The 15,986-nt window shown below is 40.4% G+C and overlaps 1 protein-coding gene across 3 annotated transcripts in view; it reads left to right on the top strand.

Annotated features, from left to right (window-relative positions):
* The window catches only part of LOC124116157 (protein neuralized-like), a 59,261-nt gene that overhangs the window by 34,277 nt on the left and 8,998 nt on the right, over window positions 1-15,986 (top strand). For 2 of the 3 annotated variants that reach the window (XM_046477411.2, XM_046477402.2), the window contains exons 3-4: window positions 4,178-4,675; window positions 14,900-15,019. In XM_046477411.2, coding sequence (XP_046333367.1) covers window positions 4,178-4,675; window positions 14,900-15,019 — 618 coding nt within the window. Of the gene's footprint in view, window positions 1-4,177; window positions 4,676-7,740; window positions 9,178-14,899; window positions 15,020-15,986 lie in introns of those variants that run through there. The other variant, XM_046477394.2, reaches the window with a different exon arrangement.

Genomic DNA, 15,986 nt, shown 5'->3' on the forward strand with positions numbered 1-15,986 from the left:
CTGCCTCACACAGTGACACATTACATCACCCACTCACACACTACTTCATACACTACTTCATACACTACCTCACGCTACCTATCTCACATGCTGCCTCACACAGTGACACATTACATCACCCACTCACACACTACTTCATACACTACTTCATACACTACCTCACGCTACCTATCTCACATGCTGCCTCACACAGTGACACATTACATCACTCACTCACACGCTACTTCATACACTACCTCACACGCTACCTATCTCACATGCTGCCTCACACAGTGACACATTACATCACCCACTCACACACTACTTCATACACTACTTCATACACTACCTCACGCTACCTATCTCACATGCTGCCTCACACAGTGACACATTACATCACCCACTCACACACTACTTCATACACTACTTCATACACTACTTCATACACTACCTCACACGCTACCTCACGCTACCTATCTCACATGCTGCCTCACACAGTGACACATTACATCACCCACTCACACACTACTTCATACGCTACTTCATACGCTACCTCATGCTACCTATCTCACATGCTGCCTCACACAGTGACACATTACATCACTCACTCACACACTACCTCTCTCACATGCTGCCTCACACAGTGACACATTACATCACTCTCTCACACGCTACCTCTCTCACATGCTGCCTCACACAGTGACACATTACATCACTCACTCACACACTACTTCATACACTACCTCACACGCTACCTCTCTCACATGCTGCCTCACACAGTGACACATTACATCACTCACTCACACGCTACTTCATACACTACCTCACACTACCTCTCTCACATGCTGCCTCACACAGTGACACATTACATCACTCACTCACACACTACTTCATACACTACCTCATGCTACCTCTCTCACATGCTGCCTCACACAGTGACACATTACATCACCCACTCACACACTACTTCATACACTACCTCACGCTACCTATCTCACATGCTGCCTCACACAGTGACACATTACATCACCCACTCACACACTACTTCATACACTACCTCACACGCTACCTCTCTCACATGCTGCCTCACACAGTGACACATTACATCACTCACTCACACACTACTTCACACGCTACCTCACGCTACCTATCTCACATGCTGCCTCACACAGTGACACATTACATCACCCACTCACACACTACTTCATACACTACCTCACGCTACCTATCTCACATGCTGCCTCACACAGTGACACATTACATCACCCACTCACACACTACTTCATACACTACCTCACACGCTACCTCTCTCACATGCTGCCTCACACAGTGACACATTACATCACTCACTCACACACTACTTCATACACTACTTCATACACTACCTCACGCTACCTATCTCACATGCTGCCTCACACATTGACACATTACATCACTCACTCACACACTACTTCATACACTACCTCACGCTACCTCACTCATACGCTGCCTCACTACCTACCTGTGGTTTTAACTCACTTGCTGTGAAAGATTGTACATAAAGAAACAATTCAAGCAATCCGTCAATAGGATGGGCTATGCCACATGTCAGCTGTCCCATCTTTAAAGGCGTTTTAGTTCTAAGAGTTACAGACCTGTCAACCCCTCATCATGACAATGTGGGACATTTGACTTCAAAATGGGGGAGATTTGCCTCCAAAGGGGGAGATTTTTAAGATAGTGAAGATAAGATAATTTCCAACTTTTATTTTTAATAATGTTACAAAGAAAACCAAATATTTTGAAACAATAAATAATCAATAAGTTTCTTATACGTACAGCTTGCTTAATTTCCGTTTGCATTTTCCTCCGTCAAAAATAAACCCAGCACAATCTACCCATATAACTTTCGTTCAAAGATCATCTCAGATAAACGCAAACAGATATTGAAATTTCACAATCGGTAGCTTGACCAGTTGACGACATGTTCAATCCGACCAGTTGTCAGGCTTCGTTACGATGCAGGTTTTCTGAGTATTTGGCGCAATGTTGGTTACAAAATTCGCCAAAGAAATATCAAATGCATTTATCCTGACGCAACATCATCACCCCTAATTTCAATAAGATATACTGGGTTTTTTCTGTCTGCGGTAGTCTGTTGACAGTCCCATTACTTCGTTTCTTAAATTTCCTAGAAATGTTCACGTTATTCAATTCCAAGAAATGTATACCATATTTGGAAGTACTATTACGTTTTACTACAATTTATGAATGAAATGAGTCTCGTTGTCGTTGACCTTTCTGACCTTGACGTGTATTAATCTCATTGGTTGACTAGTACTGTTGTATGCAAATTAGATTGCAGATCTGGGACACAAGCAAACTATCAGCCAATCAAATCGTGTAAAATAATCACATGATACATTCTCGCGAAATTTGATAAAGTTCTATTTTGATATTTTCTGTGCACACAAGTCACGATGTCAGTCAAAAGGAAATTTATAAGTTTCACTTTAAACTTTGACTTTGAAACCCTAGCTGTGAGGAAGCCTGATCGTGTAACTCATTGTTATTTCGACTACCGAATCAACAAATCACGCATAGTGTTGTTTCTGAAGACGGCTCTTGCAGGACATATTTTGTTTTCATTTCCAAGAGTTCAATGACGTAACTTTGAGGTATGTTGATGTTTTAACAAAGTTTCTGACAAATCTGATAACCAATAAACTCATGTATAACTGGACCCGCCATATGTATCTACGTTCTTAAATTATGGAAGAATAAACACGCTAAGAACATGCAGACAACAGTTCATTTCATGAAGTGATGAATACTTGGCTGATTTTTCATTTCAAGTTCAACCCTTCAGGTACCTGTTAGGACTATCCGAGTTTTCTTAACAGTTTACATTGTTCAATCGTTCACCATATCAATTTAATTACCAGTTGATTACTGGACAAAGGCCCATCTGGGTCCCCCTGCGGGTGGCTGTGATAAGGGTCGCTAATCTGGGAGCGTAGTAGGACAGATCGGACGCAAACTTCCCATTCATTGCTTTTACTCACGGGACAATGGAGGCGAATTTTTTAAATAATGAAGAATTCTGTTTTGCGGGAGAAATAGTCCATCATGCGGGAGACTGGGAGATTTCATCAAATTGCGGGAGTCTCCCGCAAAATGCAGGAGGGTTGACAGGTCTTGAGTTATCAAAAAAGATTGCCAGGTGTGTGAAGATTATGTGTACTGCCATCGATAGGGAGGGCCTGGCTTGAGTGATGACGGTTGGTGATGAATCAGATGGTGGTGTCTCCATTGCTGTGATTTGACGACGATACTGTTAAAAGTGGCATAGAACTAAACTCTCTCACTCACTTTAAATATGTAGAATGTGGTAAATATTCCTGTGATTCGCCCATACATCAACAATTTATTCAAACAACTTCTTCTTCTGAACCACAAATATGGAATTAACGAAATTTGACTGGAAGCATTCCTAGGTGGTGGGGATTCAATATTGTACAAATGGTGGGGCAGACCCCCCAGGGGCTGTGGGGCGGGGCCAAATAGGGGTGATTTGGCTTTATTGATTTAAACGACTTCTTCTCTAGACGTAAGACATAGATATCAACCATATATGGTTGGAAGCATTCTCCAATGGTGGGGATTCAAATTGTACAAATGGAGGGGCTGAACCCTACCCCCAACCCTGGGGACTAAGGGACGGGGTTAAAAAGAGTTTATAACTTTGACACAGTTAAGATCCCCACCATATAACCATATGTACAATTGAGAGTATAATGAGAGGAATGCACATATGCTACCAGGACTGGCCCTTTTTTTCATCTGTCCGGCACTCCCAAAGGAGTTAGAACCTTCACCATAACATGCACACCGATATTATCCCCACCCTATAATAAACAGAAACATTGTATACATTTGTTTGTTATGAAGAGAATAATACCTTTAATATGATTTATCCTGGATCATAACATGGAAATGATTCAGATCATTATGTTACATTTGTATCTAGAGAAATACACGTTCATGCTGTCAGATTTTCCATCCACCCATTTTAAATGCTGACAGAGTCAAAACTACAAAATATTTGCAGTATTATATGCATGTACAATGCAAATGTTTATTTTGTCATGATTACGTAAATATCCAGGTGAGCGATACAGGCCCTTGTTTCAGGCATACATTCTTGGTGTCGTTGCAGATCAGCCTGTGGCCCTCAACAACCGTGTACAACAACCCAACACTTCCTCTTCTGTATCAGTGGAGCAAGAACTCTTCTCCTTTTCTTCATTCTCAGTGAACGAGTCGACGTCACAGCTCCCAGTTGTCAGATATCACGCAAATATAGACTTCCAACACATGACATTTCATGACAATCGAGGCAAAAATATTCGTGTGACAGCAGATAAGACAATTGCCTGCAGACTCCGGGATGAGTACTGTAACGGCTATGTGTTTACGTCCTGTCCTTTACGATGTGGGGAGAAAGTTGTCATCCAGATATTGGGCATTGACCGCTCCTATGTCGGTGGACTTGCTTTCGGAATGACTGCATGTGATCCCAATAGGATTTCTACAGATGATTTACCAGATGATTCTGATCTGCTGCTGGACAGGCCAGAGTATTGGGTGGTCAACAAGGATGTATGCAGGACACCGGACATTGGCGATGAGCTCAGCTTCTTCCTAACAAATGAAGGTAAGTCAAATTTGTCCTTAATATTTTGAAATATTTGATTTTATGTGTTACTAGCTGTGGTTGAAATAGTTATCTAATAATGCTGTACATAAAGGTGAGGTACAGTGAATACTACCTGCCGGTAGTTGAAATATATGGTTATTTGTCACTGAGTTGTTTTATTGCCACGCTCAGCAATATTCCAGCTATATGACAGCGGTCTGTAAATAATTGAGTCTGGACCAGACAATCCAATGATTAACATCATAAGCATTGTTCTACACAATTGGGATATGATAACATACATGAACCAAGTCAGCAAGCCTGACCACCCCATCCTGTTAGTCACCTCTTACGAGAAGCATGTGTTGCTGAAGACCAATTCTAACTCGAGTCTTCATTGGTGGTTCCATATTTTAATTATGATGTTTTGCTAACATATATCAACACACATGATTATGTTGTTTGTCATGCTTACATCTGTTCTATGCTTGTGTAATGTGACACAGATTAGCATTATTACAGAAATCTGTGAATAATGTTAGTTCAGGGTAGGTGTGTTCACTCTGAGTCGCATGGATGTGTCAATCAGTGATCAACATGCCTGTCAGGCTGCTGAAAACTGGGACCAAAGAAAAGGATGTAATGATGGGTTATGTCTTTCAACTTTGTAGCTGTATATAATATCTAATCTAAAAACACCCCCTAAGGTTGACCATATTTTTTTTTTCTGAGTTTCCCATGTCCCGACCGCCCTGCATTTTCGCGAAAAGTTGTTTTTTCATGTCACAATTTTACCTCATCCTGTGGACAACTATGCCCCGATATGATAAAATACTACCACTGCCATTGCACATTAATAATAAAATCAGGTCAGCTTGACTTTTTTCAGTATAGCTTGAGGGGCGGTCGGGTAGCCTAGTGGTTAAAGCGTTCGCTCGTCACGCCGAAGACCCGGGTTCGATTCCCGACATGGGTACAATGTGTGAAGCCCATTTCTGGTGTCCCCTGCCGTGATATTGCTGGAATATTGCTAAAAGCGGCGTAAAACCATACTCACTCACTCACTCAGTATAGCTTGAAACAAAATTGTTTCCAATGCACATCATAACTTAATTTAAAGGCTGGTACCTAGTGCTTTAAACTTTAAAATCTCATAAATTAACACAATCAGTGAAAACAAAATTACTTTTTTATTTCGCCCGCCTGCTCCCTTGCTGGTTGAGGTTGGAGATGAGAAACACATAAAAAAAATATGGATGGCCTAAGCATTCTTTTAAAACATATTTATGAAAGTGAATACAACATGTTGTTCTGGCTACGGGACTTGTGAAAACACAGCTGTACTATTATAATAACATGGGTTAATAAGACAAATATTAGCTACATATGGATTGTCCTGTAACGTATTACACTCCGGCATCTGACATCTTTATGTGTTCCTGGTTTAATCATTATTTGATATGCATCATCAGCTTTCTTTACGCTTACAAGTACCCCACAGAAGTGACTACCGGTAGCGAGATATATGTCAGAAATATCTGAACCATAGAGCATGGGGAGTGTGAGCAGGGATGTGATGCATCATTGTTACAAGGTCTACCAGTATACTCAGCAATGCAAGACTATCAGCCGGGGCTGTGCACTGCACTCTGTGTTCCTGCTAGTAAATGAGAACAGGTGCAAACATCTATAAGACAACACAACCATTCAGCTATTATGCTTGGAAAACTTACTGGGGACCGAATATATAGACCAGTGCAGTTAAATGTAGATGTATTAGGGCAGGCGAATTGGAACCAAAGTGCCAAACACATAGTTTTGGAAGCAGTTCCTTAAGTGTTTATAAACAGCCATTATCAGGGCTGGTGTACGTGGCCAGACAACCCCAGCACCTGGAGTCTTGTATAAACCTTCACTACACTGTTTACCTGGATAGCTTTTTGATTGTTAGAAAATGTCTTAATTGGTGGGTATTTTGGGGAAGATAGGCCAGGTGGAGGTAGGGAACTAGGTGCAGAGGAATTGCAACCTGAGGATTACATAAAAATATTATCATTACAGGATTGATAATGGTTGATGAGATTTGGTATCCAAATAGCTATTGGTAAGACTGGTGAAATGTGAGTGACTGATGTAAGGAAATATTGATTAGTCATGTTAATTCCACATTCACTCAGGTTTAGTGACTTGTTTTATTCTTGTAGTATTGCTTCATTGTGGTCACCAGTTGGTCAGGTCCAAACTCGGTTAATTAAATGCTGCTCTGATATGGCTTGAATATTGCAGACTGCGGTGTTATAACAACACTCGCTCAGTCTACAGGATGTGAACTGACAGGGATATAGGTTTTCACACATTAGTATTACCTATGGCACTTAAGTGTGGCATATGAATAATATTTTATTAATTATATTTTGTAATATTCATTTACAAAGTGGGTTACATTTCATTTATACATTTATACATTACATTTCAATATGGGCTAGAAAATGAGCATTTCTTTTGCAGTTTGAGCAGTTTGCCTTGTTCATTTTCACTGAGATCGATAATATCATTTTCATTTCTGATTATCCAAATTTATTTCATCAAACATAGTGTGCATTAAATTTGTTTTGTTTTTTTGTTTAATGCCTCACTTAGCAATATTCCAGCAATATTCCAGCTATATATAATGGCAGTCTGTAAATAGTTGATCAGACAATCCAGTGATGTACATTATGAGCATAGGTCAACACAATTGGGATAAGATGACCTGCATAAACAATGTCAAAGTCTGACTATCAATTTCCAATAGTCACCCACTGTGTTCACATGTTCATCATTTCGTTGTGTGTTTGAGGTTTCAAATAATAAACTTTAATCATTAATATTTCTAAGTGTACCGTTCAGGCGCGAGACACTTATTCTATTGGCATTAAAATTCAAGGGTTTTCAAGGGCGAGTACTTAAAGGTACTATGTAGTTTTACACACACAAGGATAGAATAATAAAGTGAATAGTATCATTTTCTGAAACCAGAACTAAATTGGATCGTAATGACAGGAAATGTGTACATGATAAGTAGCCTTCTTGCCTGTAGGGGGAGCCAGGTGATAAGACAGTGTTGGAGATCTGCCGTCAGTGTAGCCGTCTCTCTCGCTCACTCTGCCCTTTGTAGGTTATTTCAGTCTTGTGCTATTTTGGAAGCTCTGTACCTAGATCTACCTAGCCCTCCATGTCTAAAGTATAAGGCAGAGGTTTGAAAGAGGCGTCATAACATGTTGGAGTTGCAGTGATGGCTGTGATTATATTCTAGTGCGTGAGGTATTGCTCTTGTCTCATCATGTGTGACAACAAAGGTGATGGTCGAGTTGAGGCAGTCAGATATGATAGTTGCATGGATCACCATGTGACCACTACACTGTGTGGCGCCAACATAGAGCGCCATATAGAAGCTGCAATACGTGGAAGCAACATTCAGTGCCATGTAGAATCTTCAGCAATATGTGGTGGAAACATACAGCGCCACATCGAGTCAGCTATGTGTGGTGCCAACATTGAACACCTCATGGAGTCACCAATGTGTGGGAGGGGCAACATGGAACATCTCCTGGAGTCACCAGAAATGTGTGGGGATAATGTGGAACTCCACATGGAGTCACCAGTGATCTGTGGAAACATACAGCGTCATATTGAGTCCACGAGGACCAGTGGTAACTTTGAGCGCCACATGGAGTCGTCACTATGTGGTGGTAATTTAGGGCGCCACCTGGGCCCGCCAATACGTGGTGGCAGCATAGAATGCCATCTTGAATCTGCTGTTTGTGGCGGTAACATTGAGCAATACATGGATTCGCCACTATGTGGTGCTAATGTTGAGCGTAGTGTTGAATCTGTAGTTTATCCTGGTAACAGTGAACACCACATGGAGTCACCAATCTGTTGTCGTAAGGCAGACATTGGCTCGCTGATAGGCAGTGGTAAAATAGAGCGCCACATGGAGTGTGCAAGGGGAAGTGGAAACACAGATCACAACATGGAACCTCCTATTTGTAGTGGTAACAGTGAACGTCACAGGGAATCACCAATACGTGGTGGGAACATTAAGCGTTATATGGAGTCAGCTCGGTGCAGTGGTAGTATGGAGTCGCCAATGTGCAGTGGTAAGATAGAGCACCAGATAGAGTCGCCAATGTGCAGTGGTAAGATAGAGCATGACATAGAGTCGCCAATGTGCAGTGTTAATATGGAGTCACCAATGTGCAGTGGTAAGATAGAGCACAACATAGAGTCGCCAATGTGTGATGGCAACTTTGAGCGCCTTCTGGAGTCAGCAATGTGGGGTGGTAGCATGGAGCCAGGTGGTAGTAACATGGAGCACTACATGGAGCCGGCTAGGTGTGGAAAAGATGTTGATAATCACTTTGGATCTGCATCCTGTGGAAAGAACATTGACAATCACATTGAGACCTATGACAATAACCCAGAGCGTCGTGCAGATTCCGACTCAGAGTATGAAGTGTTCCACCAGTCTTACCGAGGTAAGCTGACTTGTACATCCCCTGCACACTGATGCCATGATGGAGGCTTCAGGTGCAGATTTTGTGCAGATAGAAAATGTCAGAGGTGAATGCATCTCATGGTGCCATTAGTAGCACCACGTGGATAAATGCCTCTCTGTAGCATTCCTGGAACATTTTCACCTTCCAACAGATCTCTCTTTATTCTGAGAAGCATTCCTCATATCATATGTTACATCACCTTGCTAGATATGGTTATTCTGCGTATAGGGACTCAATTCTGTAACACTATGATTATACTGTGCTATATATACCTGTATACAGCCAATTCAAGATATGGTGCTGACATGTATTTTTACTATGAAAGTTTGATTAAGGCATCAGCTCCTGATGTGCTTCTTTGTTTATTCAAGAGCTGTTTGTAATGCTATGCCACTAAGAGATAGGGATGGCTGGCACATCCTTGGTATGGTGTGTGTTACTGAGGTTGTATTTATTTATAAACTGCAAGTTGCTACAACAGCTCTGACATTCAGCATGGGTAGTTATGAAGGAAGGGAGAGGCAGGCTAGCAAAATGGAATGTGCCTGTAACCATGGCAACCACATAAATCTGTATAACCGACTGAGCACTGTACACTTACATGTTGCAGTGTCAGATCTAATCAACTGATGCTCCCAACTGTGTTGTCATACAGTGGTGGACTGGGTCAATCAGACTGGACTGGCAGACCACTGGCTTTGTCTACATCAGAGTACTCTGTGACCTGTCTCTCTCACTCACACTAGACTTGCACAAGTCTATAAGGCAATAATTATTAGTTTAAATCACAATTCCTAGACTATAGACATAATAAGAACAAGTTATCCTTATAAAACTTGCACAAGTCTCTAAGGCAATAATTATTAGTTTTAATCATAATTCCTAGACTATAGACATAATAAGAACAAGTTATCCTTATAAAAGACTACCGTCCAGTACTGTCCCCTTATCTAGACTTGCCTTTTGTTGAAGTTCACCTTTCAGTTTTTGAAATGTTGTTTATCAAAACACCTACTGACATATGGAAAGTTAATCTGTTACTTGCTTTTGATGACATGGCTCAGAATCATTGAATAATGTCAAATAGAATGCAAAATGATAGGGTATTTCTTACAAAACTAATAAGTTCAATTGTCGAGAGGAAATACCTACAAAAGTTAAATATACCAGGTTTTGTCAATGAGCTGTAACTGGAAAATGTGTCTTTGTCCCAGGTTATTTGAATTAGCCACTCTGTAGCAACCTACTTGTTTCATATGGGGAGTATGTAGCTGAAGCTCGAAAATACTTGATGGAGGAATTTTTTATTTTTATTTCTGTCCCCAAAAATGTTTTACCAAACCCCAAATATTCCTCATGTATGTTTGACTGCAAGGTGAAACACACACAGCAGCTGAGTTGTTGAGAAGTCTGGCCCAGCCTCACAAGGAACTCAAACACTTCAAACATTTTCAAAAGTTGTGAGAATTAAACTGTTCCAGTGATGATCTCCTCACTGTCTCCTTCTTCCAGTATATGCCATTTTAGCACAACATCAAAAAGCCCTGTGCAGTTGATATCAAGAAAGTTTTAGCAAGATTTTGCTGACTGATTTGATCACTTGATTCTACGCTCCTCCTCTCAAAGATAAAGAACCTATGATATTGGATGTATCCCTTGAGTGACTACAGGGGTTGTCAAGGATCCGTTTATTTGTGAATCCTGGGGAGTATTTTGAGGTCTCCTAGTTGGGAAAGAGTTGGTCTCAGGTTGATCACTGAGATCTACTTGACATCTACAGGCTGGAGACGGAGGCAGACAAAACTTGAATACAATTATATATATTCTCTGAAGTGCGGCACTAATCAGTAGAGGTGATTTCCTTGTTTGAAACAAGACTGTTATGAGTGAAATGTATGTCAAATATGACCATGACAACGTGCATGCTATATTTGAACTACTATAATGATTAATACAGATGTAATTGTACATCCCGTTGGACTCACGGTATGTAGTATTTTCTCATTTTCTTTGTGTATAGGATTCTTGTATACTGTTTGCATCATTCAAACACACTCAAAAGGGTCCAGGGTATTCGTCATGATAGAATCATGATGTGTTACACTGAATAATTATCCCCCGCCGCGCGAAAGCGCGAAGCGGGGGATATAGTATTCACGACCGTCCGTACGTCCGTCCGTCCGTCCGTACGTCCGTCTGTCCGTCCGTACGTCCCACCTGTTTGTTGCCGCGATATCTCAAGAACTAAACACTGGATTGTCTTCATATTTGGAACTATGGTGTATATACAGACTCCGCAGACACCAGTCGGTTTTGGTGACCTTGATCCCATTTTCAAGGTCACAGCAGGCATATCTGCTTTTGGAGTTGGAAAACGGTGTTGCCGCGATATCTCAAGAACTAAACACTGGATTGTCTTCATATTTGGAACTATGGTGTATATACAGACTCCGCAGACACCAGTCGGTTTTGGTGACCTTGATCCCATTTTCAAGGTCACAGCAGACATCTGCTTTTGGAGTTGGAAAACGGTGTTGCCGCGATATCTCAAGAACTAAACACTGGATTGTCTTCATATTTGGAACTATGGTGTATATACAGACTCCGCAGACACCAGTCGGTTTTGGTGACCTTGATCCCATTTTAAAGGTCACAGCAGGCAAATCTGCTTTTGGAGTTGGAAAACGGTGTTGCCGCGATATCTCAAGAACTAAACACTGGATTGTCTTCATATTTGGAACTATGGTGTATATACAGACACCGCAGACACCAGATGGTTTTGGTGACCTTGACCCCATTGTCAAGGTCACAGCAGGCAAATCTGCTTTTGGACTTAGAAAACGGTGTTGCCGCGATATCTCAAGAACTAATCGCTGGATTGTCTTCATATTTGGAATTATGGTGTATATACAGACACCGCATACACCTGTCAGATTTGGTGACCTTGACCCCATTTTCAAGGTCACAGCAGGCAAATCTGTTTTTGGAGTTGGAAAACGGTGTTGCCACAATATCTCAAGAACTAATCGCTGGATTGTCTTCATATTTGGTACTATGGTGTACAGGCGGGGGATATTTCGTCACTCTGTGACAAATACTTGTTGAGTTTGTTTGTTATGCTCAGTCTCAGCTCAGCTTGAGGACTTGAAACATTTTCTAAGTAACACACTGTTTAGCCTCTGTGCATTGCTTCAGCAAGACACAATGTACATTAACTGTAGCAAGTAGGGTATCCTATTTTTCACACTGCCCTTGATGATTACAGAGTAGAATAGGTCTTCAGGAATCCAGTGCCTCATGGTGGTAACAGTGTGTGATGTCACTTGGTTGCTCATGCTGTTGGCCACTCGTTCATCTTATGGAGACTATCATGCACAGGCCATCATGATAGAGCTAAAACATTGCAGACTGCAATATAGATCACGATTCACCAACTGACTAACTTTAGTTTCTATGAGACATGGTTTCCATTAAGTGCATGTCTGAAGCCCTGTTTTAAGGATAAACGTCCACTTTCATCAATATTTTCACAGCCTAAAGTAAACCTGCAATAAGTTATTTTACACAAAAACTACATCGCATGTGAGTGCTTTGACAGGTTAGGTTTATTATATCCAATATTGCTGTCTGATGCCCAAACTTTGCTCTGAGCAACATTTTCGGTAGATTTTAGTGTTATAATATCGGCTATATTAAGCTGAGCTTTCCAGACCAAGAAGAATTTTGCTAGGAGGAAATTCCAACTAAGTCCATAACTGCATGTGTTGGGATCAAAATGATCATATGTTTGCACTGGCATTAGGTGGAAAATAGATGTTGTCTTCTATACCCAGACACAAATATGTATTATTTCTTGAATGGTGTACTTGTTTGGTTTGGTAACTATTACTGGAATTGTCTTTTGACCAATAATAACTTATTCACAACCAAATGTTATTAAGTGACACAAAGCCATGTTATCACCCATGCAGATGACTCCAAACACATCAGTGGCATGACTGTGCCAAGTGATCCATAATTTGGTTCTCAGGCAATAGCTTTTGAAAATATCGGGTGGGTGAGCTGCCCTTTTTATTTATTTATTTTCCGCAACACAAAGACATTACTGTGGGCACAGAACACCGGAAATACCATGTCAACAAATCCATACTGAAATACTCAAATTAATCATGTAATTACACTGTCTGGTTGTAGAGAGAGTTCATAATATATCTGGTCTTATGTTGGTAGTCTATTTTATTAATTTTATTCAACATTTCATTCAATATTTTTTCAGTTCATTTCGGCAAAACAATATGTGAAGTGATCGGAAGATCGCACAACTCACTGTCATTTACATCAACCACGGTCATATTACCGCTATTGAAGCCTTGAAAACGAACTTTAGTGGATAGAGAATGGATATATATATATCATAAATGCCATACATTGAATCGCTGAAAGTCATACTTGTTGTAGTTTGACTATTATATGTCAACATTAAGTTTTAGCAATCGCGGGCTCATGGACGGTGATTGGCCAAATTCTTCCATTCGAAAACATTTCCGGCAATGGCGATCAGCTGAACCAAAGTTTCTATGCTTATGGTTATTAATTTATTTCACATATATAGTAAAGCTGCAACTACACATGATATTGGAATAAATTATTCCTGATAAAATAATAGTTTCAGATACAATTCTTACGCTCATTGTATCAAAATTCTTTAAAGTTATATTGTTGGCCGAATCACTGGTAGATTCCGAGAAAAGTGTGTGCAACTGAATGCTACTTCCGGCTTTTTTACGAGACAAGACGCACAGTAATCTTAATCTCTGCATATAAAACAATGCCAATCAGAACAGGAAATACAATTTAATTGGCTCATCATTATATTTAGTGATGTTTTATCTCAAATTTCAAATTTGTATTGACCAAGTTTAATTGATATAATCTGTTCCGTTTCCCTGAATTCTCTGAAGGGCTACGATGTAATTTTTAACACATTTTTATTGCAAGTTAGAGGTTTTGTATGCACTAGTGATGTGCTTCATTCCGATTCGCTGTATAGGCGGGATATTATAAGTTAGCATCGATTTCCCGCTTATTTTACGAGACAAATAACCTCTGGTATGAAACATTGTCCCTCATACAGTACATAAATACCATTGAATTTGTATTTGAACACCATCATCATGTCTAGTGATGTTGTATCGCAAATTTAATGTTTTCATTGACCAAATTTGCAAACAGCAGAGCTCGCACACAAACTCCTATTACCGCCATGACCATAACACACAAGATGCACAGTAAAGCAGTGCGCATGAAAAGGGAAGTAACTGCACGTTATATTGGATCGCATTGTATTGTAGCATTTCACAGATGAGGTCGTGTGTTCGAGACGTGGAACGTTTAAGGATATTCTTTTTTGAAAATGGAAATAAAAACAAAACGTGTGGCGGACTTTGTGATGATGCGGCAGGGCCTGAGAACCAAGAATGTTTTTTTTTTAGCCTTGTATTTTGTCCACCAAATGAAGGAAGGGTAAGAGGAACATATCTTGTCTGGAGAATTCCAGGAAATGTGGGTTGATCAGACTCTATGCAAGTTAAACATGGAGTTGATGAAGGCTGATCAATGGGATGGTTAGGTGATCAAGCATTGTATACTGTTCTAAAGCATGTCAATATGATACGTACTGAATTTGAAAATTTAATTGCAGGTGAGGTGCGATACTCCAGAAACAACCACAAGATTGCCACCTTGATGCATGTAGACCGCACACTGCCCCTGTGGGCTTTTTTCGATGTCTACGGCAATGTACAGAAAATTAAGTTGCTAGGTGAGTAGCAAGTCACAATAATAATTTGTTTGTTTGTTTGTTGTTGCTCAAGCTAGTATGTAACCAACTTTTGTTTACAATAATTTCAGTGAAATCATGTTCTTAAGTTTTGCAGCATTTTACTGGGTTGTGTGATGTTACCTTTTTTGGAAAATGGAAATTCAAACAAAACATCCGGCAGACTTCATGATAATGCGGGCGACCCCACTTTTTGACTTACAAAAGTGGGGTCCAGGGTCCTGTAAAGTAATGAAATGGTGTAGTGTACTGTACATTTGAAAATTACTTTAGGGTCTGGAATGAATCAGTGATCATGTGGACAGTGGTCATGATTGATGGAGGCAAGGGAGTCAACTGACTGTAAAAGTCCAGTTTCCACCCTTGCCAAACTAATCTGGCATTTCACATCTTTATCATAGTGCCACCAGTGGCTATTATGAGTTATATTCATTCTATGTCCTGCTATTTACCAATCAGATTCCACCTCTCATATCACTTGCTTTTGCTTCATTCAAAATGGCAGCGTCCAATCTGATAGATAATCAAGAACTTCATTAAAAGCATGGACACATTTGGAAAATGTCTGTCGGCGTCCAGTTGATGGTACACTTGCTCTGCAAATCTTGCAATCGACTGAAATCTGCATGGCAGTTCACTGACCGGATGTCGATGCAGTTTTTATTGGACTATGCGTAGACTCGTTAGTCCAGCTAAAATATAACTCCATCATTGAAGCCAAGTTCAGCAAGGGTGGGAACTATAGACTTTTATAGTCAGTTAACTCCCTTGCGTCGGGAAGATGTGAATGACAGACTCCCATTACTGCTCTTGAAGCAATGTAACTTGTAAGTACAATGAATATCATTGTGCGTCCAATCTCTACATTTGTGTGTTCTGGATGCACATTTGTGCATTGCAGAAAATGCTGTATCACCGTCCACCTATACTATACATCATCAAGATTTGT

This window comes from Haliotis rufescens, unplaced genomic scaffold (genome assembly GCF_023055435.1).
Source record: "Haliotis rufescens isolate VD_foot unplaced genomic scaffold, xgHalRufe1.0.p SCAF_12, whole genome shotgun sequence".
In the NCBI taxonomy this organism is placed as follows: domain Eukaryota; kingdom Metazoa; phylum Mollusca; class Gastropoda; order Lepetellida; family Haliotidae; genus Haliotis; species Haliotis rufescens.